The sequence below is a fragment of the Kalmanozyma brasiliensis genome (assembly GCF_000497045.1).
Source record: "Kalmanozyma brasiliensis GHG001 unplaced genomic scaffold PSEUBRA_SCAF3, whole genome shotgun sequence".
Classification (NCBI taxonomy): domain Eukaryota; kingdom Fungi; phylum Basidiomycota; class Ustilaginomycetes; order Ustilaginales; genus Kalmanozyma; species Kalmanozyma brasiliensis.
The window spans coordinates 1,246,077-1,271,072 of NW_015961970.1; the positions used below are offsets into that span (position 1 = coordinate 1,246,077).

At 59.0% G+C, this 24,996-nt stretch overlaps 6 protein-coding genes across 6 annotated transcripts; 4 read left to right on the plus strand and 2 right to left on the minus strand.

Annotated features, from left to right (window-relative positions):
* Positions 1-4,616: 4,616 nt before the first annotated feature.
* PSEUBRA_004325 (Phox homologous domain protein) lies at positions 4,617-6,759 on the plus strand (the record flags this gene model as incomplete). Its single annotated transcript, XM_059465280.1, has 2 exons — positions 4,617-4,716; positions 4,820-6,759. The coding sequence occupies 2 exons, from the start codon at positions 4,617-4,619 to the stop codon at positions 6,757-6,759; spliced, it is 2,040 nt and encodes a 679-aa protein (XP_059320539.1).
* Positions 6,760-7,417: 658 nt separating this feature from the next.
* On the plus strand, positions 7,418-9,691 carry PSEUBRA_004326 (Transcription factor TFIIB, cyclin-like domain protein; the record flags this gene model as incomplete). Its single annotated transcript, XM_016437858.1, has 1 exon — positions 7,418-9,691. One exon carries the CDS (start codon positions 7,418-7,420, stop codon positions 9,689-9,691), a length of 2,274 nt encoding a protein of 757 aa, XP_016291416.1.
* Positions 9,692-10,847: 1,156 nt separating this feature from the next.
* Positions 10,848-12,320, plus strand: PSEUBRA_004327 (uncharacterized protein; the record flags this gene model as incomplete). The annotated part of the gene is made up of 1 exon (XM_016437856.1): positions 10,848-12,320. One exon carries the CDS (start codon positions 10,848-10,850, stop codon positions 12,318-12,320), a length of 1,473 nt encoding a protein of 490 aa, XP_016291417.1.
* Positions 12,321-12,593: 273 nt separating this feature from the next.
* PSEUBRA_004328 (Mob1/phocein) lies at positions 12,594-13,925 on the minus strand (the record flags this gene model as incomplete). The annotated part of the gene is made up of 1 exon (XM_059465281.1): positions 12,594-13,925. The coding sequence occupies one exon, from the start codon at positions 13,923-13,925 to the stop codon at positions 12,594-12,596; it is 1,332 nt and encodes a 443-aa protein (XP_059320540.1).
* Positions 13,926-15,601: 1,676 nt separating this feature from the next.
* PSEUBRA_004329 (Zn(2)-C6 fungal-type DNA-binding domain protein) lies at positions 15,602-19,819 on the plus strand (the record flags this gene model as incomplete). Its single annotated transcript, XM_016437855.1, has 1 exon — positions 15,602-19,819. One exon carries the CDS (start codon positions 15,602-15,604, stop codon positions 19,817-19,819), a length of 4,218 nt encoding a protein of 1,405 aa, XP_016291419.1.
* Positions 19,820-20,288: 469 nt separating this feature from the next.
* PSEUBRA_004330 (Variant SH3 domain protein) lies at positions 20,289-24,644 on the minus strand (the record flags this gene model as incomplete). Its single annotated transcript, XM_059465282.1, has 1 exon — positions 20,289-24,644. The coding sequence occupies one exon, from the start codon at positions 24,642-24,644 to the stop codon at positions 20,289-20,291; it is 4,356 nt and encodes a 1,451-aa protein (XP_059320541.1).
* Positions 24,645-24,996: the final 352 nt, after the last annotated feature.

Here is a 24,996-nt window from a genome sequence, read left to right on the forward strand (position 1 = left end):
GTTGTGACCGGCGATGCCGGGGCGACGAAGGGGAGCAGAATATGCCAAAAGACGATGCTGTCGGTGGAGCACGTCGCCGCAGGAGGAAGCCGACTAGTTGATAAGATGGATCGGCTGTGTGGTCAGACAAATGCTGGGTCTGGAACGAGAGTGGGTCCAGTCGAAGGCGAAGACGGTAGGTGAATCGAGCCACCGACAGAAGGGAGAAGGTACGAAGGAAGGAGCACCAGTCTTGATGCCAATGCCACTTCTACGGTAAAAGCGGTGGCAGCGATTGGAGCCCAAGCGAGCGATGCGGGTAGGGTGGCGGTGCAGAGGAAGGCTGACACTTGTAGGCGACTGTATCCGTTGATGCTACGTTATGCCGGACAGGGTCAGAATCAAGGAAAGATGACGAGGTGCGGATGGATGGTGATGAAGGTCGACCAAGATGCAAGTCTAGTCTGGTGGGAGGGTCGAGGTAGAGAACGAGGCGACTTGAAACCAAGGAAGAGAGGGCGAGGGAGTGTTTGCGGATGGATGGGACCGAATTAGCGGTGAGCCAAGGAGGGAAGCAGCGGAGAATGAAAGTGAGATGGTGATGATGGACAGAGACAAGGAGAGGAACATAAAAGAAGGCGGCGGCCGGGATGACAGGCAGCCAAGCCAAGCGAAGCCAACTAAGAGCTGAGCAACCGAGCTGAGCTGAGTTTCGACACCTGGGCTCCGGATCAGTGTCAAATGAGGCGAAAAAAGAGGATGACGAGACAGGCCTCGGCGGAGTCTGAGAGCAGACAGCAGACAGCAGCGGGGCAAAAAAAACATTAATCAAGAAAAAAATCAAAAAACGAGGCACAAGTGGGAAGAGATACAGACGGAGATGAGAGGCGGAAAAGACAGGAAAGCAACGGTACCAGAGCGGTGTGTGGATGGCGTGGCCAAGCGAGCGGGAGTTTCGACTGGCGAAGCGGATGGCTGCCTGTCAAAAACACCTGCTAAGATGCCAAAGCCTGTCAAACGGGAGAAATAGAACCCACCCACGAGAGAGAGGAGCCCAAACTCAGCTCGCTTTGAAAATTAGTCGACTGTCAATCCTGTCGTTTGCAGGCTCTAGGCCTGTCACAGCGACAAAGCATAATTCCGAGTCTTTTTTTTTTAATGTAAAATGCCGCCAAAATTCAGCAAATCTGGATTTTTGCCCAGCCTGACGAATCAAGAGAGAAGCCAGTTGCATGTCCAGCCCAACCGTGACAGGAAACTCCAGGCCGCGCCCACGGCCACAACCCACCCTCGATGCCTTTGTCCCTCCTCGAACGAGGCAGTATCAGAGGCAAGGTCAGAGTCGACTCTTTGTGATGATACACAACTCAGTTGTTCACAAGAGTGGGAAGGACCTTTGACGTGTCGGACATCTCTAGTACCTGTAAACTCAAAGGAACAAGCCCACATCAAGAGACGCTCAGGTTGTCTGAAAGGAGTGTACGAGCCGAGTATAATCGACCGAGCGACGAGCCTTGATTGTGGAAAGCTTTGTTTGACAGGTCATGATCCGGCTGGATGCGGTGCACCATGCGAATTCTGGATCAATTTCTTTTTGGTTTCAAGACAGGTGTCTATCATGGTTCCTGTCTGTCTGAGTCTGTTCTCCCGGCCCATCTCCAGCTGAAACAGATTAAATTTGTAAGGAACAAAAGGCATCAATCACAATCAGAAGAGAGGCCGCAAGCCTTGGTTTGATCCTGCGGTGCGAACGTTCGCTCTCCCCGAACTAAAGCTGAGGGCGAAACACACTCTCTCTCCGGGAGAGCCAGGTGCAATTGTGCTTGATGGCATTGAATCGTGTCCAATTGACTCGCTGTCGACCGGCAGCACCGACCATCTTACGAGGATGCTCGCAACAAAGGGAAGTGGGCCTGCATACCTCGGTCAAAGCTTAGACTCGCAATTGGTTCCAACTCCTGACGGCCGGAATCAACGGGCCGAGCTCATGCATTGAATTTCGATTGTCATGAGATTGTACACCGATGCGGATCTGGCCCGCCTGTCAGCCATTTCCAGAGCTGTGGACATGCTGTCAGCGGTGCGTTGATGCGCAGATCGGCGAGGCGTCGTTTGTTCTCTAGCCGACCTCCCCCTGTCAATCCAGATTCTCACGCCAACTCACCTTTCTTTCTCGCACAAAGCGTTGGCTGCCCATTTTGAAGCTCTTCGTGACGGTTTGCGTGTGAATGTCGAAGAAGCTTGTTCTGATGCTCGATGGTCGACCTCCGGTGCTACAACTATCGACCCAGCAGCGAAGTTCGAATGCGTTGCAAACCCTTCTGCAAAGTTAACAAAGTCGGTCTCGGCAGAAGGAGAGCCTGAGTTATCGTGACACACGCGCTCTCCAGGAACGTCAGCCTTTTCCTTGCTCCAGCAATTGTATGCGCCCACTGATCCAGTCTGGAACACGTCACGTCACGCTCTCGCTCACTCTACTGTAATTCAGGCACCACCAAGGTTTCGGCATTTTTGACAGGCGCGCCGTCGACAGCTCTCGAGTGCGCCACCATTTTGTTTTCTCTTTAATTTTCCCTATTATTGATTTGCCTTCCTGCCAAGCCGCCAAGGTCGGCTCGATCTTGGTGCGTTGCATCATAGCAAGCCCGAATCTGGGGTGCTAGCGGCTTGAAGATCCAAGGGATGCTAACATTTTGATAGTGCGGAGGGCGATAGGTCCATTAACCTATCTGTTCCCATCCAACGTCAATCCCGAGTGCGCGTCGGAGAGTCGCACGATGCACGCTCTTCGCGCCGCGGAACAGGCGGCATGCAGCGTGGTTTTGATGGTTCACATCTGAATGCCCTTGCAAAGCAGATGCAATGCAGGCTGTCGCCGTGCTCGCCTGAACAAGAAGGCACATGAAGGACAGCTCGGCGCTCTGTTGGCCGCGTTTCCCGAGGCAAAGCGTTCCACAATTTTCGACCTTTTTTGGAATTTGAGTTTTGGCAGCTGTGCTGCAGCTGCAGACCTATCATAAACAGCCCTGCGCATCTCGGCTGTCATGTGCCGCCTCGCCCTTTCGGGCTGTCGTGCGCGCCAAAATCCAAAAGTTTTCAGAGTCAGCCCTCGACAGCGCAGATCCTGTCGTCATCGTCCCGAAAAAGAGGCAAAAAAGGGTCGTTGCTGCCGCTTGAGTCTCGCTTGCCCCTCGCCTAGCTTGATGCAGTACAACCGACTCATCGTTGCACCTGCTCGAATTGAGAAGCAGGGTCACAGCCCACATCCTGTACCGGTCCAAAACGCCTTCCTGTTCGGTCAGTGGTTGTGGTTGGCGTCTGTCCCTGCATCGCAGACGCATCTGAGCGGGGCCACACCGCGGTTTCCTGCGCCCGTTGCGTGCCACTGACTGCCGTCGCTCGGCCCGCGAAGCCCGTTCCACCTTAGGTCTCGGGCTGGGATCGGCTGGCCTTCGACGTTTGAGCGACGTGCTCGCTTCGCTGCTTCGACTGGCGATGTCTCGCTTCCCGCCGTCTCGCCTCCTTACGCCACTCCTTTGTACCTGATCGCCTGTCTTCGAACACACGCGGTCCTAGCAGATACCATACTCGATTGTGCGGACAACGGAGCAAACTCAAGCGGCATCGCATCCGCGGAATAGACCACCTTGACAGCGATAATAGCAGTACGGCGTGCAGCAAGCATCTGCTTTCTTCTCGGCATGATCACAGCGATCTCAACAATGGCCATTCAGTAACTTTTTCAACCCTTTGCAGACCTGGGACAAACACCGGCAATGCACTTACTTCGCCTACCTCAGCGATGACTTTCAACGCTGACATGGCACTGCAGAGGCCTGAGCCGGCTTCATCGACACACAGACGGGAACAATGGCGGGTTTTTTGGTAGTTTGAACGCACTGGCTGCCCGAGCCATCCAACCCAGCCATTGTCTTCGGAAACAAGTACCCTCCTGAGCGGTCTCTGCACGCCCCTTTGTTCATCTTTGTGGGATCCAATGGCAGCAACGTAAGTTTTGTGACATCCCGGTGTCCATTCGGCCGAGACCCCTTGCAGTCCGACACCGACTTTGTTCTCGCTGCGAGTGCCGATCTCACATGCTTCCTCGCGCAACTGAGGGGCTGTGAACCGCTCCTTGGCGCGGGCGTGTCAGATTGATCCAGGGCTCAGCATGCCTTCTGGATTGGGGACATTCACATCTTGAGTTCGACTGAGAGGCGACCTGATGAAGCTCACAGCGCAAGAAACGAGCCGAACGTGTCCAGTTTCCACTCCGTGACGGCGAGAAGAGCGGGTGCTACCGTGCCTCAGCTATGACCAGCTGGGCATAACGTTGCGCGGCAGCAAATAGGTTTTTAGATGTCAGATCGCGTCCTGCTTTGAATCCCTTTTTTCTCGGCGCGACAGCGACACGCACCATGTGGAGAGAAAAAGGCGTAGCGCAGGGGCCTGCCTCATGCAGCCGAGCTCGTTTGTGACCCTATCTCGAGTCTCGCTTCCACCCTTTCTTGTCTTCAAGAAGCTGTCCAACCATCCGTCAATCACTTCGATTGTCTTGCGATCAGTTGCTCGTCGACAGCGAAGTATCGCACGAAGCTAGTGCATGGCAGCACGAAGGCCGAGGACTTGGAGCCAGCATGTCACGTCACAACCGGCCCTTCACTTGGGGCGGAGCGCAATCCGGCTCGTCCTTTGCGGATGCGACCTCGCCAGCATTCGAGTCCAGCGCATATGGCTGTAAGTACCGGTATGAAGCATCATAAGAGCGCACTGAATCCAGTCAAGGGAAAGTCTGCTGACACCTATCTTCACCTCTCTGACTGGATGGACGCTTCATCAGTCGAGCCGAGTGTACCCGACCTCTACCGACACGCTTGGGCTGCCGTATCCTCAAGCACTTCTCACGACTCGTTCGCCGATCCTTCAGAGGCAGAGATCCCGCTCGGACTGCTTCACAAGCTTCTCAGCTCAGCAGGAGGACTCGGCCCAGGCAGCGCCGAACAGATCGTCAATGCGGCCTGCAAAGGATCCAGATGCTCCCGCACCGATTTCTTCTGCGCACTCGGACTACTCCATCAGATGCAGCAAGGAGAAGCACTCGACGCACACATCGTCCAGCAGAGGCTGGCGCATGGGAGCCTGGGAGCACCGACACTCAATCTCTCCAATCTGGCCATCGACACCAACTCCAGTCACACCTTCCCACCCACAGCGCAGGCCGGCTTTGGCCGGTCAGAGGCACGGCCACCAGGTCCGATGCGCGAGATGTCAGATCCTTGGAACGCGAGCAGCACCAACCACTTCAACGGCACCGATTCAGCGCCCACATACAATCGCTACGATGGCTTACCCCAACACCACGATGCCACCGATTCCGCATTCCGAGGAGGCTTTGCCAGCAACGGTACATCTGGTCCTTCTGAGCGCATCAGAACGAACACAGGAGACACCAGACGATCAAATCAGCTGTATACCCACAACGAGGGATCCTCCGCTGACGCATTTGCTTCACCCGGGCGGGAGCATACAAGATCACGACAACATACGGCAAGGCACGAGCGCCCCTTTTCGTACATGTCCGAGACCGCCGAAATCAATGCAATGGACGGCGCCGAAGATCCAGCGGCAGATCTGCCCGAGGACGAAGTAACAGTTCGCCTGCGCAGTGAACTGGAAGGCTTCATCATCAAGCACAACGTCTACATCGTGACTTCAAGCGCGCGCAAATCGGAGGTAGTCAGGCGATACAGTGACTGGCTCTGGCTGTCTGAGTGCTTGGTCAAGCGGTATCCATTTCGATGCCTTCCAGTGCTGCCGCCAAAACGCATTGCCATGCCTCTCGCGGGTCGTCATCTCAGCGCGGACGATCTCTTCATTGAAAGGCGCAGACGCGCGTTGGAACGCTTTCTGCGGATGCTCACCCGCCATCCGATGTTGCGCGAAGATAAGCTCGTCGAGGTATTCTTCACGGAGACACGCCCGATCGCGGAATGGAAGAGCTCGGCGCCGGCGCTCTTCCTGGATGAAGAGGGCCTCATCAAGATCGTCGACGAGGCGGAACGCATGAGCATTCCCGAAGACCTGGAGCTGAAACTCACGCAGCAGCGCCAAGCCATTCCCGAATTGCTGGAGCGTTGGACGGCGATGGTGGCGCTGTTCGAGCGTATTGTCAAGCGGAACGATGCGGCTGCAGCCGACTACTCGCGACTCAACTTTTCGCTCCTCTCCGTCGTCGAGACGACTGCCAAGCGCTGGAGGCCGGGAAGCGACAACAGCAAAAGAACTGAGGAGACGCTCTCCACAACGGCGGCCATCTTCCAGGACCATTCGGACATGACTTCCTCGCGAGTCTCTGCGGTCTCACTGTCTACGCTCGAAGGCATGAAAGCACAGCGCGACCTCCTCTTGTCGTTCCGCGACTTGATCGGTCGCATCGATCGGCAGCTCGTCGACCCGATCGACACGCTCAAGAAGCGCATCGAGGCTGCTCAGAAGAAAATCACTACGCTTGCCAGCACGCAGAACAACAACGCTAGCACGCAGCAGGAGCAAGCGACGCTCTCAGCGCAGGTCAAGCAGGATACGCAGTCGATTCAGAAGTATCTCAATCGGAGGATTCACGCCAAGAAGACCATCTGGGAGGAACTCATCTGGTTCCATTGGCGGTTCAAGGCGGTCGAGGAGGATCTGCAGAAGTTTGTGCGCGACGAGACGTTCTTCCTGACGACACTGACCAGGTTGTGGGAGGCGACGGAGATGAAGATGAAGATGATTCGATGAACGAAGAACGGAGAATCGGCGGGCTGGAAGCAGGCAGGTTGCCACGAATCGTCACGCGGCCTGCTCCGTTCCAGGGCCATTTCGACCAATTCATCAGCATACTCTCCATGAGCGTTTGTGTGTTCAGCTAGGATCCTTGAGAACGCTCCGACACTAAGTCGTCAAGCTGGGTGCCGGCGTCCGAGGCACGGTGTGACCAAATTTCGCGTTCGGCTTGAAACGTGATTCACCTCGCCAAAGAGCGGTTTGCTGCGTGCGGTCTGCAGGAGCCTGCAGTCCCATTTTGAACTTTTTTTGTGGGTCAAGCTGAACCCTGACTCGCCTCCGCTGCCTTCACCCCACCATCCACTCCTAACACCACCCACCCACATCACAGCTTGGTTTCGACGGGCATCTTTCAGCATTCTTACACGCCTCAGGTCTCTCAGAGCTCCCCTGACCGGCATTACATCGTAGCGTCGCCCCTCTCTCAGCAGCATTTAGGCGCATCGCTGGTCTTCTGTCGATAAACACACAGTGCCATCAGCGCCACGACCATCACTGCTGCAGTAGCGACTAGCTCTCCACCATCACCAGCACCTGACCGGCGCTGGCGCTGGCTGCCACGTCATCAACACATCACAATCGTTCGCGGAGCCACGTCCGCCTCTGAGTCGCGATGAAGTGCACCAACTGCGGTTCGTCCGCCATCGACTTCGCCGACAACCAGGCAGTATGTTCGCAATGTGGTGTCGTGCTGGAAGAGTCGCAGATCGTGAGCGACATCACCTTCGGTGAGAACTCCGCTGGTGGTGCTGTTGTCCAAGGCAGCATGATCGCGGCCGATCAGGCACGCGCGCGCGTCTCTGGTCCTAGCGGCTTCCGTGGCGGCTACGTCAGCGAATCGCGCGAGATGACCATCTCCAACGCTCGAATTGGTATCAACAACATGGCGTCGGCACTACGCATCCCATCTCACGTCGCCGATCGCGCGCTCCGCTTCTTCACGCTGGCGCTCGACGGTGGTGCATCTGCCGCGACGGGCGACGAGCCCAAGAACTATGTCCTCGGTCGCAAGTCCGAATACACGGTCGCATCCTGTCTCTACGTCGCCTGTCGAATGGAGAAGACGACCCACATGCTCATCGACTTCGCCGACGCCATCCAGGTCAACGTGTTTGTTCTCGGCCGATCCTACCTCAAGCTGATCCGCATTCTCAACTTGCGTCTGCCGTTGATCGATCCATCCATCTACATTGCGCGCTTCGCAGCGTTGCTCGACTTTGGCGAAGAGACGCAGAAAGTCGCCTACGACGCATCGAGGCTCGTCTCGCGCTTCCAAAAGGACTGGATCACTGAAGGTCGCCGTCCCGCTGGCATCTGCGGCGCCTGCCTCATGCTCGCTGCACGCATGAACCACTTCCGACGCTCGGTCAGCGAGGTGATCCAGGTAGTCAAGATTGCTGATGTGACGCTCAAAGCGCGTTTGGAGGAGTTCAAGAAGACGCCTACTGGCCAGCTCTCGGTCCAAGACTTTCGAAACGTCTGGCTCGAGGAGGAGCACGCTCCACCTGCCTACCTTCGCGCTGTGGCGCCACCCACCACCAAGCGAAAGCGCAAGTCCAACAAGAACATCAAACTCGAGGGCATCGAGGTTGCGGACGACTCCGACGCGGCCGACGCGGACGCAGATGCTGAGGGTGAAGCCGACGCGGGGACCAGTGCGAGGACCGCAGTAGCTGAAGACGCAGACGCCATCGATCCGGCATTGGAGAAGGTGGTTGACGAGGCGACGGAGCAAGAGATCCAGCAATACCTGCAGCAGAGTCTGGCGCAGGAGCTCGACAAGGCCCTCGAGACGCAGGAACGCGAGCGAGAGGAACGCGCCAAGTCGGGTCAGGTGGCCTCGACGTCGAGCCGACCTGCAGCAGCAAGCGATGCTGGTCCTATCCCGGACGCCAACGGAGCCGGCCCTTCTGGAACTCGTGATCCGTCTCTCGACATCAGCAGAGCCGGTAAGCTGCTTCCCCTCGGCGGTCTTGGCATGGACGTCCAAAGCACTTTTGGCGACGACGCCGAAGCTGCACTCGACGGCGTTGCTGACGACGCTGACGCAACTTCAGCCGATAGGAGGCGCAGCGTAGGGCCGCACGCCGACGAGCTGGCCGACCTGGACGAGGACGAACTGGACCGATTCATCCTGTCACCGGAAGAGGTGCGGATCAAAGAACGCGTCTGGATGGAGTTCAACAAGGACTGGATGGAGCAGATGCTCAAGAAGCAGCTCAAGCTCGAACACGACCAAAAGATGGGTGTGCCCATCCGCGAGCCATACAAGCGCAAGAAGCCCAAGGCGCCACGCGACGCATCGACGGCGATGCACAACACATCGGCGGCCGAATCTGCCAAGATGATGCTCAAGCAGAAGCAGTTCAGCAAGAAGATCAACTACGATGCGTTGAACAACCTCTTCCCTGGTGCCAAGGTGGTTGGCGGAGGCAGCGGAAAGGGCGGGAGCGGCAAGACAAGGAGTGGCGCTAGGAAGGGCCGCAAGCGAGGCAGACAGCAGAGCAGCGACGAGTCGTCCTCGGAGGAGGAAGAGGAGGACGCGGCGGCCAACGGTAAGAGAGGCAAGAAGGGCCGCAAGGGCAAGAAGGCGAGCAAGAAGTCGCAAGGCACCGCTCAAGGCTACTTTGAATCGGACAACAACGACTCGCAGATGGAGGTTGTTGAGGAGGACGGCGAGATGTTGCCTCCTTCGCATCCACTGCGCAGGAAGGAGACGAGACTCAACAAGCGCGGCGCCGGACAGCTGTCGTCGGCTGCGGAAGAGTCGGCTACCGACCTGGGCGAGGAGATGAACGAGCCCGCCGACGGTGGAGCGATGCTCCTCAACGAGGCGACAATGCGCAGTCAGCTCGGCTACTTCAACGATGACACCGAGGACGATTGAGCCAAGTCTCGCACATCCACCTTGTTTGTTGTCAACACTCGTTTTGCAATGATACCCTGCCACGTTGCTCACTTGGCTGATGCTCAGAATCTGGAAGGAGGTGATGCCCGGCGTGTGCGCAACTCGCGCTGTGAGACGGTCGCGAAACGATCTGACCGAGCACGCGTGGCGCGGCAAAAGATGCCGAAATCCCTTTTGGAGTGCTTTCGTCTGGCAAGGCCCGAGCCGGCGGCTGTGCAAACACTCGGCCCGTGAGGCTTGCATGCTCACGCCTGCTGAAAGGGCCCGAGCTTCTTGTGGTAGGACCCTGGTTCAAGGTGCATGGAGCGGATGACGATACTGAAGGCTGACGGAGGACCAAGCGATCGTTGCAGGAGGTGTAACGCCCGCACAATGGCCAAAGGTGAGCGGCCCGCCTCCAGCCGTACAATGCCAAGCACCGAGGTCACAGCGGCCGACAGTCAAACGAACCAGAAGCAGAAACCTCATAATGCGCTGGCCACTTTCATCTCGAAGTCACGCACAGTCAGCGAATGAAACACGATCGCAATGTGGGTCTTTGTACTTGCCTTGTGACGGTGCTGAGCGTTGCTCAGAATGGCTAGGTCGGACGAGAAGGGGAGCTGTGTGAGGACCCTTTGAGCTGCAGTCTAGAACATCGGCAATCACAAATTGCGCAGACATTTTTAGAGACTCTGCCGGAGCCTGTCCTCCGTTCCGCCACTTGTGTCAGAGTAAGTTTTGGCGAGCGAACGTGCCGTTCAGGCGTTAAGGCGTTTGTGTGATGTACCACCCAAATGGCCGGGCTTAGCATTGTTCTTCCTTTCTCGCCGTGTCTCAGCTTCACTCATTGCCCTCCGTTCGAGTTGACGGCCGCTTCCGACCAGCACCAACCTTTCCTACATAGAATCACACCATCCTTCCTTCAATTGACGCCGGCGTCGACAGAGGAAGAGCAAGTCTTCGGCTGGTTCCGCACTCTCTTATCAGCACCCTGCTCCATCTTATCCATACCCTCACCACACATCGGACAATTCGCCGACCTTGTCCTCCCGCTGATTCACAACTCGCACTATACCCTCGGCACCGACACCATCGCCCTTACCCTATAGACCAGAAACTTTTCTCCTCGATTGACCGTCTCGGCCCTAGCAAGATGAAGCTCGCCGCCGCAGTCATCTTTGCCACCGCCCTCGTGGCCTCCAGCGCAGCGTCGAGCTCGACCCCATTCGCACCCAAATCCGATCCCGGCGTCTACCCAGGCGGCGACATCAATCCACCAGACGGCTGGAAGACGCTACCCACCATCGACGGCGCACGCATCGACAACACCACCCTCGTCGTTGGCTCCGGGTCAGGGACGCTCGTCCACTACATCGACGCGGAGTACGATGCGGGCAAGATCAAGCGGGCCGTGATCCAGATCCACGGCGAGAATCGAGATGCATGGAACCAGTGGATCTACTCGGATCTGGCGGCGAAGCGCGCTGCGACGGGCGGCAGCTTTGATCGCGACGAGGTAGTGGTGATGGCGCCCATGTTCTTCAACACTGGTGACGAGGGGGCGTACCCGTTCGATCCGAATTTGGATTCGGGCAACGCGGTAACGAGCACGCTCGACACGGCCACAGTCACAGCTGGCCGACGGTCCTTCACACACCACACACAAGGAGCACCGGTAGCCTCGCCAGTGCCGGCATTTGAGCGACGCAGTCGAGTCGAGCATCGCGGCGTACACCGCATCCCACTGCAGAAGTGGAGCACAACGCAGGCGATGATTTGGAAATCCATCGAGTGGGGCGATGGCAGTCCCGCCTATGAGCCTGCCGACTCCGCCGGAGCCGGCAGCTTCGAAGCCCTTGACAGCGCCGTGTCGTTCTTCCTCGACCGCACCCGCTTCCCGAACCTCCGCAAGGTCGTCATCGCCGGCTTTTCGCTCGGCGCGCAACTCACCAACCGTTACGCCACCTTCCGCGACGACACCTCGCAAGACGACCGGCTCATCTTCTGGATCTCCTCCCCAAACTCGTTCGTCTATCTCCAAGATACGCGACCGCTTCAGATCGGCACGTCGTGCACCGAGACCTACGGCAACTATAAGTACGGTCTTAACGGTACGCTGCCCAACTACTACACCAGGGCAACCTCTCGCGTGTCTACGAGCAGCCTGATCACTCGCTACCTCAGCAGAACGATCTTCTACCTCGTCGGGATGGACGATCTCAGTGCGGGCCTCAGCAGCTGCGCCCCCAACACCCAAGGCTACGGTCATCTGGACAAGATGTACTACTGGACACAGCAGGTTGTGCCTATGCTGCCGGGGAGTACGGGGGTGGAAGGCGAGCTGCCAGGGGACGGGCTGGTGAGGTACGTCGCAAAGACGGGGCATCAGGATTGGAAGATCATCACGTCCGATCCAGGAGTCGAGACGTTGTGGTTGAAAGGGTGGTATGAGAACGGGACGGATGCCGAGACGCCACAGAGTGGGGGGACGGTTGCCGCGGGTACGCCGTCCAAGTCGACGATTGGGAATATTCATAGTGCCAATACGGCGGCGAGTGGGACGAGGGCGACGGTGATGGCGTTGGTGTTGGCCGCTGTGGGCGCGACAATGGCGTTGCTGCTGTAGAGCGCCTTGGACACTTCGATACCCGCCGCTCAGCGTCCGCCTTCCCGCCCCAGTGTCTTGCCTCATTATTCCTTGATAGCATCATCCCTTCCCTGCATATGCATTCATAGATTCTTAGATTCAGGGCCGAACACTCCGCTCAGCGGCCCGTCATTTGTACTTTTAGCATGCTGCACCTTCATCTCTCTTATAGACTATCATTGGCAAAGATCTGCATTCACTCTCCCGAGCCCGACATCCAAGAGGCCCGTGCTAAGATCGTCCAGCCTGGCTTCAAGTGCTCTCTGTGCTCTTCTCGGGAGCCTCGCCGGTCTCTGCGGCTTCTGCGACGGCCTCGATGATCTCCTTCTCCTCCGACTCGAGCCCGTTGGTTGCGCCGCGCAGGTTGATGGTCGCATCGTCGTCCTCGCGCGAGATCTTCTGCGTTCGATCGTCCCCTCCGTCCTCGTCCTCCTCTTCGTCCTCTTCATCATCATCGTCGTCATCGTCGTCATCATCGTGGGAAGCGACACCCTTCTCCTTTGCAGCGAGGGTGGACCATTCAGGACCATCTGCACCCTCCTCGTGCTCGGGGCGACTCAACACGGCCGTGGCTCGCGGACTCGGAGCTGGTGGGGGCACCAAATCTCTCGCATCCACCTCGTCCTTCTTCGCCACCTGCGGCCCCAACTGGAATGGCGACTGACCGAGCGCGTGTGCCAAGGAAGATCGCATCGCCGCCGTACCGGATCGTTCGCGCTTCGTTGCGCCGTTGAACGGGAATGGTGTTCCGCGGTCAAACTCGCTCGTGCCGCTGCTGGTGATGGTTGGGGCAGGCTCGCTCCCGGGTCTCGGCGGTAGATTGTCCGTCGCCGTCAAATCGTACGTCTCGACCAACACCAGAAACCTTGCATACAAAGATGTCTCGGCTTCACAAGCATCAAATACCTCGCGATGATAACACCATGCATGAACAAAGATGCGACTCAACCGACGTGCGATGGATCCGAAATGCCGCAAACTCGTGTTGGGCACGTAGGTACGAGACGGGAAATGGCGGGCGGAGTTGAGGAGGGAGGTAGCACCATCGAGCGTGTGAACCATGTAGTCGATGGCACAGCACTGTTTTTCTTCGCCGTGCGAGGCGCAGAGGTACATCCAGTCACCCGCGTTCATCGCTGCGCAGGTGGTCGGTTTGAGGTGCTTTGAACAGTCGGTTTGCAGGGCGGTCAGCCAGGGGGTTGTTAGGTCGAGGACAAGACGTCGAAGTTGCTCGTAGACCCAGATATCCGTGTCGACGTTTTGGAAGGGGGAGTCGTCGATGGAGATGTCGGTCTCGGAGGGGAGGGATGTGATGGTTTCGACCGCGTGCGGGTCCCGACGGACCAGGAGGGAGAGGTATTCTTGCAGTTGGAAGGGGCTTGATCCCGCAGAAGGGGTGGAGGAGGAGGAAGGATCGAAAGTGGACTCGCTCGACGATGAGGCAAACTCGTTCAAACGCAGCTCCGAGAGCGAGAGGATCTCATCGAGCTTCTGCCCGCGACGGATGCGGTTGGGGTTTCGTTGAGGTGCCTTTGCCGGCTTGCCCAAAGGCGCGCTTGATGGAGCGCTGTCCGTGATGCTCATGGTGACGCGTCGAGCTATGTATGGCGGATGGGATGGTGGTGACGCGAAGGTGGGAAGGTGGAAGTCGACCAACACTTTTGGGAGCAAAGATGGAACTCGGAAATGGATCAGACCACGCGCGTGTTTCATGCGGAGCCACCCAAAGCGGCGGCGGGGGCGGCGCGCTCTTTTTTTGGAGGTCCGTCAACCTTGGCAGAGAGAGAGCTCTCACACTCAACGCGTCGAGAGGGGCGGTGTCGTGCGACATACGCCCCTGTCTCGTAGCGCCTTCAAGTCCGGTTCCTATACGCGATGCTGGCTTCGGGCTCGACCGACATTAGTGTAGACCTCTCGAAGTCAAAGAGCGAAACGAGCGAGCTCGGACAGATGTCGTTGCTGACGGGTGTTGAAGACGTTCAGCCCGCTGGGAAGAAAATCATCTGCACGGTGCGTTTTGGAAGGCTCTAACAAGCTTACGAAAAAAGGGACGAGAATCGGGAGATCCACTGCTGAATTGAGAGAATTTGCCAATCTCCGGGCCTGCTTAACGCCGGATTTCGTCTCAGGCCCGTGGCTGCTCCACGGAAATCCCAGCTGTCGAGGATCCGCAGGAGACCAGGGCAAGGGTTTGCGAGTGCTTAACCAACGTGACCGACAAACCTTAACGGGCCTACCGAGCGAGATTCGCTTTGAATGTTGCTCAATTGAGCAGGATGCATCGCAGCATGATTGCTTCTCACGGCGGATGAGCCGATCGTAGGGTCCTTTCCGACAGCGGCTGGCACCGGTTTGAGATGGCATGGCGGCGTGGGAATGTGAACTGCGTAAGCCACTTTTTCTCGGATCGACACCCGACTGATCACGCCGCCAGCTCCGACTGTGAATGGAGCGGGAACGTGGGTGAGCAGCTCGCTCTCTACACTCCGCTCGCTTGGCCGCTGTCAGAGGCTCATTGTGACTCGCCTCGCTTCGCTTGGCTTCGGCGCGCTGCCGATATCTGGCCCTCTGAGTCCAGGTTGGCTGTTGATACCGTTGCAGGCAAATTTAGCGTTGCCTGCCTGCCCTCTGACCAGTAAATCGGCCGTCGCTGGACCTCGAAGGCTGAGCAACCACGCTGAGCTTCCCGTCCCATCGCTTGACAGGTGACCTTTGAGTGGCTGAGCTTGAGCTCAGAGAGGGGGAAAGGACAAGCCGCGACGAGTGAGGGTGCCTCTTTGGCCTTCTCGTGGCTTCTTCCAGCGCTCAGCTGTGATTGATTTCACGCCTATCCTCAGCTGCAACCGTCAAAAATTACAGCTCAGTTCATATCCGTGCTGAGGTCCTGTGTCTCACCCTGCCTCCTTTCCCTCACCACCCACCACCCTTCCCTCTTCCACCTTGCGTTCTTTCACCTATTGTACTGTTGATCGTGCCGGCACTGCCATACACAATCTCTCATGGCTTCTAGTCCACTTTCCTTCTGCACGATCTAGGCGCAGTCACCTGACAGCTACAACACAGCGTCTATCAGCTACAATCCGCCTGCGTCCTGTCTCGCTTCTTTGAACCTTCACAGCAACCAGCACATACAACATTCGCTGCAGCGACGTCTTTGTCTTGCTTCCGTCGACTTCCAAGCATAAGCAATTCCGACTCCTTTCGACCAACTGAGGATCGTATCCAAATCTCGATATCTCTCCTTCCAATAATCGCTCGACATGAACGGCTACGACCCATACACCGCCAACAACGGCACCATGCAGCCCTCTCAACACCAGGGCGAGGGCGCACGTCCACCGCCTAAGCGTCGCAACCGCAAAGCCGTCTCATGTGTATCTTGCAGAGAGAAGAAGATCAAGTGTGATCGCGTTGTACCCTGCAATCAATGCATCAAGCGCGGCGAGCAGGACCAGTGTCGCATTGAACAAAAGCCAAAGATTGTCCATGATCACTCGCACCAACACGCTCCTACCCATCCGCCTAGCTACATCGACCCTCTCTCGCCTGGCTCAGCGGCCTACAGTCAATTCAGTGCTGCCATCTCCACTGCCAGGAGCCAGGTCAACGCGGCCCAATCCAGCAGCAGCCCACCTCCTGCCGAAGTAGAAGCCATCAAAGCACGTCTCGCACAGGTCGAGGCTTTGCTCGCAGGCCAGATCCCTCTCTCCAGCGCCAATGCACTAGCACCCTCCTCGCCTATGGGCTCTTCCAACTGGAATGCTTATAGATCCTCTTCCAGCGGCTCAGGGGCACGAGCAGTGGAGTCCAACGTCTCGCGGGGTAGCTCTCAAAGCCCCAGCAGTTTCACATCCGCGCATCGGTCTGCCTCGGGCTCCACGCACCATTCTTCCGTATCGCCGCACGACGGGCCATACGATACGGACGAGAGCGAATCAGAGGAGGACACCGCGCCGTCCAGTCCACGTGCCCCTATCAGCCGTCTCCGGACCGACGACATGCCCGTTTCTAGGAAAGAGATGGACAGCGACACCGAAGATGCTGCAACGGTCCTGGAACGTCTCGCGATGGATGGCTCATCCAATTCCAGGTGGGCCAAAGCTACCAACGGCTGTCCCACCCAGAACGCAGCTTCGCGTGGCGCCGCAGAAGGCAAGAGCGAACATTGCGAGCGGATGCAACAGGAGGTGGACTCGCGCGAGGCCACAGGTGAGAAGTTCGAACTGTGCTTGCAAAGAGACAAGGAGTTCGATCTCATGTCCATCGATAAGCACGCTGTCGGTGGCGTTGTATCCGTACCAAGCGAAGGTCAACAGGGTCCCACAGAGATGCTTCTGCCCCCGGTCTCGCGTGCGCCTGACCTCGATGCTGGGGCCAACGGTCAGCCTCCTTGCGCTTGCCGAGATCCAGACGCCGACGGCACGACAAGCAACGGGCACGATCACACGCAGGACTACACCTGCTTGAAACAGAACGAGCCGGTCTCCAAGGAGCCTTCACCCATCACTGTACCGTGCAAGCTCGCTTGCGAGAACAAGGGTCTGCTGCGTCTCAAGAGCGGCCCAGAGACGCTCTTTGGATGGGGCATGGGCTGGGCTTGGTCCGCTGCCGAGGTCTTGCTTCAGCAGGATAAGCGGAAGGCGAAGGAAGAAGGCAGAACGTTCGTGGTCAGCACTCGAACCGAACGTGAAGCTGTGCTGCGTGCCATCTGCGAGAGTCTTCCGTCCAAGCAGATCGCCTATCAGCTCATCGAAGTCTACGAGTCTCGCGCTCGTTATCTCTGTGGGCACGTCGTCCACGTTCCGTGCCTCAAACGAGAGGTCGAGGCTTTCTATGCGCTCGAAACAGCGGAGAAGCGCGCTCGCGTCGTCAACCACATCGATTGCTCATGGCTCAGTCTGTTCCTCATGGTTCTGGCCCTCGGCGTCCGCTTCTATCCTTGCCAGCCTAAGGCCGGTTGGCTGCCGGCCAACCACTTGTTCGACGGAAAGACCATCCACGCTTGGCACTCGGCTGCCAAGACGTGTCTTGTGCTCGCCAACTACCTCAACTCGAACAGCATGAGCGTTCTGCAGTCCATCTCGCTCCTCTATCTCTTCCACTCGGTCTCTGCTGCGAGCTGCGGTGGTGAGGCCGACTCCGGCACCACCCACACTGCCCTCTTGCGCACTGCTATCACCAACGCACAGGACATGGGTCTGCACCGACTCGGCGATCTCGACAAGCAGCCTCGAGCCAACGAACCCTCTGCCAAGGTGATTCGACGACAGATCGGGATGCGGATCTGGTGGCATCTCGTCTTCCTCGACTGGAGCGCAGCTGGCACTGGTTGCGCCAAGGACTACTTCATTCGCAGCGACTCTTTCAACACACCGCTTCCTGGCAACTACAACGACGACGATCTCATGCGGATGCCTCTTCCCGCACCGCGACCACGCGAGGAGTTCACCGAGATGTCATACGTCCTCTCCAACCTCGAGTTCGGCATGGCAGTCAAGCAGGACGTCGATGTTCGTCAGCGACGAGAGCTGCAAGCCGCCACGAGCGGTGGGGACCGTCGTCTGACGTGCGTCGAGGCGCAGAGACTCGATGCCTTATACCGCGGAGTGCTCGAGAACACGCCCAGCTTCTTCAAGGTTGGGTCCGAGATCGGGCAGGTGACGTGTATCGAGGTGCAGCGCTGGCTGCTTCAGCAGGCCGTGTTCAGCAAGCTGCTTCGCATCCACCGCCCCAATCTTTCGAGCCGCAAAGAGTCTCGCACCAATTGTGTCCTCCTTGCGCGCAGCATTCTCGACATGCAGAAAAAGATCCGATCGAGGTGCACTGTCATTGACCGTCTCTGGCAGAACTTGATGCAGAGCTTCTCTGCCGCCATTGTGCTTGCACTGCACTTGCTGCACACTCGACCCTCTGCTGATCACCGAGTCTCGGTGCGTTCCGAGATCACCGAGGCCATCCGGGCCCTCAAGCAGGTCGACGGCACCGACTGCGCGGCCAAGAAGTGTATCCGCGTCATCGAGGCGCTCCTCGACGAGGAGGAAGAGCGATGGCAGGCTGGCAATGCGGCACTCGCACGAAACGACAACGTTCCAATGGAAGCCGTCAAGCTAAAGCGGAAGCGTCAGATGGACGTGGACGGTGCGGAAGATGAGGTTGCCGCGTCTGGAGGCAAGCGGAAGAACCTGCTCAGCCTTGCTCAGAGGGTCGCGCAGGCCACGCGCGAGGATGCATCCGCTCGCCAGAACCGATCCGCGCCGGCTGACGACCCGTCCAAGCGTCAAGCGACCTTGGCTGCAGTAAGATCAGCCTCTGGCACCGAGAACAGCGGAGCTCTCGAGGTCAACGGTGTGGCCGCGCTCAAGGACGATGCATCGCTGTACCGCATGAACAACACGACTCTGCCGACGTCAGGGCCAAGCCCTCTCAACATGACGGCGGCCAGCAGCAACCAAGATGACGTGACGTTCCCGCAGATGTTGCAGACCATGCCTTTCCCGAGCAACCTGTTCAACTTTAACGACGTGAATGCATCTCAGCGCATGGTCCCGCCCAACGGCGTCGACTTGATGCTCAACAACCCCATCACTCCTCCTGATGGCCAATCCTTCGACCTGGCGGCATTCCTGGAGCAGGTCAGCAACTCGCCTGGCAGCTCCACCGACTTCAGCCTGTCGTCGGGCCACGAGGATCGTTCCGCTTCGACGTCATCAGATGTCTCGGGCATGGACGACCGAGGGTCTGCTTCGGCCCTCAGCAACGGCGACGGGACAGACAACACGAGCGTTTCGAGCTTCGGCGAGCCTCTGTTGACCAAGGAAGCCATCCGCCGACAGCAGCAGCACTTGCAGGCCAACACGAACAGCAACTTGCTTGGCTCGAACATGGCCCCTGCAGGTCAGACTGGCGGCTTCGGACTCGGTCCGCAGGCCATTTCACCCGTCAGCGCCACCGCTCGTCCGGACCCGTCCACCGACATGGACTCGTTCTGGAACTGGATTATCACGCAAGGCGCCAACGGCATCACTGCTCCGACGACGATGCCGACGACGCAGGCTGCACCTGTGCTCATGCAGCAGCCCGCTCTTGCAGCGCCACCGTCGCAGAAGCAGCCAGTGCAGTATGGTATGCCATCCACATTGCCGCCCACTCCGCAGTCGGCGCACAGCGGCCTCACGCCCTACCTCGCCCCCAACACCGGCTACTTCAACAGCAACGAAGGCTACCCTACACCCAGCTCGCTTGCGTCGGGAACGAAGTTCGGCACGCCCGCGTCGCAACCAGCCGTCAGCGCCACACCCGAAGCGCAGAGAGCAGCACCTACCGCCGGCGTCGTCGGCACGCCGAGCGCAGGCTTCAGCTTGGACTCGTTCCTTGGCGCTCCGCTGTACGATTTCAGCGACTACGCAAATGCTTGGACGGCGAGCAACCCGGGCAGCGTGCCTATGGGCGCCGGACCGGGACCTGTGTCCGACCCTTGAGCCGAGGCTTTGCATCAGATTTGTACTTCTATGATCTGCTTATGTTTTTGTTCGCAATTGTACTTGTCATGGTTCCCGCCGTTTGGGTCGTGGTGATGCGGCATGTGACGAGTTGCGATGAAGTTCGTCGGAAGAGAGTGGGAGACTTTGATGAAGGACGGTGAAGTATGGTGAAGCTCGGTGAAGGAGGGTGAGCGATGGTAGAGGATGGTGAAGCACGGTGAAGCACGGTGAGCGACGGTGAGCAAGGGTGAGCAACGGTGAAGGCACCGCGATCAGCCTCTTCAGCACAACATTCTCACACGTCGGTTCTATCTCTCTCTTCCTCTCTCTGGGTCTCGCACACGCACACACACACACTCGACTGCCCCTCACCTGAGTTAGCAAGCACCGTGCAGGCACGTTCGTCATGCACACACTCATCAGGATGGAAAGAACTTTTACATTCGGCTCGCACTCGCTTACAACCCTACCACTCGGCAACCCACCCCTGCCTCGGCGGGACCCTAAACACCTTGACCACACCACTCTTCAGATCGTCCATCCTCAAGCTCACCTCTTCCGCAGCGCCCTTCTTCTGGGCTGGGCTCTGAATGACGCACCTGAGCTTGTTCTTCTTGCTCTCCACCTCGACGACAACGCCTACCGTGGGGTCGGTGGTGCCGAGGGTGGTGTGGTAGGGCGCCAGACCTTTTTTGCCCCGAAAATCGGCGTGGGAGCACCAGACTAGGTCGCCGGGGCGTACTTCGTCGGTGGGGGGATCCATGAGTGTTGCGCCCACCTGGGTGAGGACGGGGGTGCCGAGGGAGGTACCGACTGGTGGGAGGGCGGGGAGTTGGGACAGAACGTGGCCGACAAACGCGCGTGGGGAACCATCGCCAATCGGCGAATTAGTTTGCTTCGCAACGTCAGAGGCCAGACGCGCAACGGACACGCCAAGCGAGGCAGCCCACTGCTTGAGTTGCGCAGCGCTCGGCTTGGGCGGTGGAAAATTGTGTCTCTGCGTCAGACTCGTCTGCGACTCCTCCGCGTCGTCATCTTGGAACGACAAGCTGATGGTGGTGGTCGAATAGTCCTCGAAGAGCATGTAGATGTCTGCACGATGCACACCGTCGGCGCTCGACGTGTCGGCGTAGAGGATCGCATCGGGTCGACCGGCGACGGTGGGTGGGAGACGGAGCGGGTTCATCCCGTGCCGCCACCACCGACTGGTGGGCATCAGGTCGAGGTCGCGTGATGAGTGGCGGGCGCCTATGTTGGCGTTGGGTGTGGACGGCGTAGGTGGCAGAGCGGCTTCTGTCCTAGGCGGCTGCTCGGTCGCGGGTGTGGTTGTCGTCGATGGTACGGGGGGCAGATCTGGCTGGTCGGAGCCGCCCATCGAGGCGTACGACGCGGAGGAGCCTTGGCGCCGAGGAGGAGGAACACTTTGGCCAGGCAGCGGCGGCGCTCGTGATGCCGGACGAGGAGGCGGGCTCGATGGAAGAGGAGGTGGACTGACAGGCAGAGGTGGCGGACTTGTGGTCAACTCACGCTCCTCGGCCACCGACGACTTGCGAGAGTGTGCACTGATGCCTTGCGGAATGGGTGGCTTGGTGGACCCGCGACGGGCTAGGTTGCTACCGGCTGGGCTGGCAGAGCGGATGGCCTCGTCCAGGTTCGCCATCGGGACGGTGCTCGAGGGTCGGCCAGGTGGGAGCATTGGCGCTGCCGTCGAGTCGCCTGCGGGAGGAAGGGCGCCAGCAGGAGGTGGCGACATAGGCTTCGGCGGCGGGCTCGTGGGCACAGGTGGCGGACTGGCAAGTCGTGCCGGTGCGTCGACGCTGGCAGGACCTGGCGATCTAGCCCGCTCCAGCGCATCGCTTTCGGCGTGAGAAGCGTTCATGCCAGGCACAGCTGTGAGACCAGGGATCGCCATGCCACCTCTGGGTGGCCCCCGGATCGGCGACACAGGCGTGTCCTCCTCCTCTGGCTCCGCAGTGCCATCCGCGCCAGTGCTCTCGTCTTCGACCTCCTCAGCGGCCTGCACAGGCGCTCTTCGGGCAGGCATGGGAGCACCCATGATCGGAGGCGGGGCCATGCCAGGGAAGGCACCGATCCTTTGGCCGCCGAGAGCTGCCATGCGGCGAGCGAGATTGGCACGTCGTTGCGACTCTTGCTCCTCTTCTGTGAGCTCTTGCTCTTCCGGCTGTTCTTGGGGAATCGCTTCTGATGGCGCAGTCTCGTCATCGACGGCAGACGAAGGGGCGTCAGCAGCAGCGAGAAGTTCTTCGTCCTCCGGGTCCTCGGTCGCGACGGCCATGCGAGGTCTAGGAGCTGCCAGCACGGGACCTGTCTGTTCCTCGGCTTCGTGAGCAGCCGTGAACGGCTCGTCGGACTCCTCGGTCTCCTCGGCAGTAGTCTCAACCGGAACAGGGAGACTAGACGTAGGCACAGGTGGGATGGCGCTTCCACGTCGCGACAAAGAAGCAGCCGGAACGTAGTCTTCGTCGGCGGTCGTGCCGGGAGTAGAGGGAAGAGTCGTCTTGGGAATGGGCGGACGAGTGCTCGGCGGACGACTGGGCGGCTTCGGCGATGCAACTTCCTCACGAGGCACGCTCTCAGCTGCCTGGGACGCTTCCGTGTCGCGTGCCGTGGTAGAGAGATCGGTGTCGGTTGTGACGGCAGCAGAGCCGACTTCGGGCTCCTGCTGAGCGGTCTGCTCGGTCTGATCCTCGTAGAAGCCCTCGCCTCGCAAGTACTCTTCCAGCTGTCTCTGATTTTCTGCAATCTCTGGGTCTTCATCATCCAGCTGCTGGCTGACTTCGTCCTCGTGCATGGAGGCAGCTTGAGTATCCTGAGCATCGGCGCTTCCGACGGCAGCCATGCCGACGTCCCTGTCGGTCGACTCAGCAACGGTGTCTTTCTCTTCGAGAGTAGCCGTTGTGCTCGTGTCGGTCAGACCGACAGGTGCTGACTGTTGCTCCACTGCTTCTGGCTCGACGGCCGAGGGTGTGATGACGGTGTCTGCGTTGTCGCTCTCTTCAGCGATGGCGGCGCCTCCTACAGCCCCAACAGCGGCACCAGTAGCTGCCTCGGCAGCTGGTGCGACCGGCTTCCTCTTGCGCGGAGCAGCAGTCCTTCGGGGCACAGCAAGAACCTTGGGCTCCTCTTCAGCCCCTGCGCTGATGGGTGAGCGAAGTTCAGCATCTCCAGCATCGCTCGTCGAGAGAGCAGGAGCTGCAGCCGCGTCTCCGGCTTCTTCGTTGGACGAGGTGGCAGCGGCGGTGGGAATGCTGATGCCAGGCTCGGACGTACTCCCTACTCCAGACCCGGTGCTGGAAGCCGTGTTGGTGCGGACGGGAGGCTTCGGTGCTCCGAAGGGCGACGGGCCACCGCCCATACGACGAGCGCCGAGAGCTGCCATGCGTTTGGCGATAGCTGCACGTCGTTCTGCCTCTTGCTCTTCCTCTGTCAATTCCTCCTTTGGCTCGCCGGCGTCTTCGACCTGCTCTTGAGTCTCGTCGGCCGCGCCGGCCTCATTCGCGGTGGCAGCTGCGGGATCGCCGGCTTCTTCGGAAGGCGTTGTGATGGGGGCGGGCTCTGAGCCATCCTGAGTCGCTGTGGTCTCGGATGCAAGCTCATCTGCGTCTTTGGTTCCGTCGGTAGACGACTTTCGTGGCGGGACCGCCCCTCCAGGAGCAAGTCCCATGCCCTGCAGAGCGACGTTGCGACGGTCAGCACCGATCTTGCCGGGCACTGCGGGCTTGGGCTTGATCTGCGGAGCAGCGTCAGAGGCAGCAGCTTCGTTGCGTTGCAGCGCGGCCATTCTCTCCTTCAGACTCATCTTGATGCTCGTCTGCGCATCAGCAGCACTGAATCCGCCGGAGGCAGCAGACGGGTCAGACGAGGTGGGAGCTTCAATGGTGTCTGTTGACGGTGCGACCGGCGCTGGCTTCGGCGCGGCAGACGCAGGGGCAGTCGCAGACGCTCCTGGAAGGATTGGCTTGGCCTCGTTGGATGTAGGTGTGGGTCTCTTCCATCCGCCAGGCTTGCCCTTTGGCAGGGGTGGCGGAGCGGCCTCGGCAGGTTTGTTGAACGCAGCAAGTCGGTCACGGAACGAGTTGGACATGCCGATGGGCTTGGTCGCCACAGCTGGAGGCGCCTTTGTTGGAGATGTGGCAGCGGCGGGTTCTGCCGTTGCTGTCCTTGAGCTTGCCTCGGTCGAAGTTATGTCTTTTGCACTACTCGCACCGACGGCACCGGCAACACCAGCTGCAGCACCTACAGCGGCTGCTCCGGCTGCAGCATTAGTAGCCCCCATACCGCTCTCCTTGACTTCGGGGACAGGGTCACTCGGTGTTTCCTCCTCCTCAGCGTTGGGGGAAGGTGGTCGAGGTGGCAGTGGTGCGCCGAAGCCAGCTTCCTCTGTCTCACCCCTTTTGGCTGCTTCGCGAGCCGCCTCGGGCACGACATCAGCGGAGTGCGACGAGGGCTCTTCTTCGACAACAGACGTTTGAAGATCGGTTGGAGCGTCAATTGGAATGGCGCCAGGGGCTGACGGGGCAGAGGTGGCTTCTGCGACCTTTGCCTCCGCCTCGTGGGAAGGAGCCTCGTCGACCTCGTCTGTCGGCTCGACGAAGCCACCTGGAAAGAAGCCGCTTCTGGAGCCGTCCAGCGTCTCACCGACTAGCCAGTCGTCGTCGTCATCATCGTCGTCGTCCGAAGGGTCCGTCTTGGGTGCGATACCGGTGACTCGGATGATTTCACCCTTGGCGAATGTGAGGTCTTGCTTGTGAGGGCTCTTGTACTTGATGGTTGCTTTTGCGAGGTATGGAAATGATGGCATGATTGCTCTTCTCGGTGTTGGAAGCACTCGTCACTGTGCAACACGAGGCACGATGACAGGCGCGTGTACCAATGGGTCGATGAAGAGAGTGAGGGTGAAGGAAAGCTTGAGCATGAGCAAGACTGTTGCTCAAACGAGGTGTTGCTGCAGCGGCTGTGCTGTGCACCCCTGAGCAGCAGCAGGCAGCGCACGGTTCAATCTGTGCTTGCCTCGGTGGAGGTTGAATCTCGAAATAAATGTCCTTGGAGCTTCTCGGCCTAACAAATGTACAGAAATCGCGGCCCGTTCTAGACCATCTCTGCAACTGTGACTCTGTCGCTCGCCTGGCTCCGAAATCGTTGGACCGTCTGAC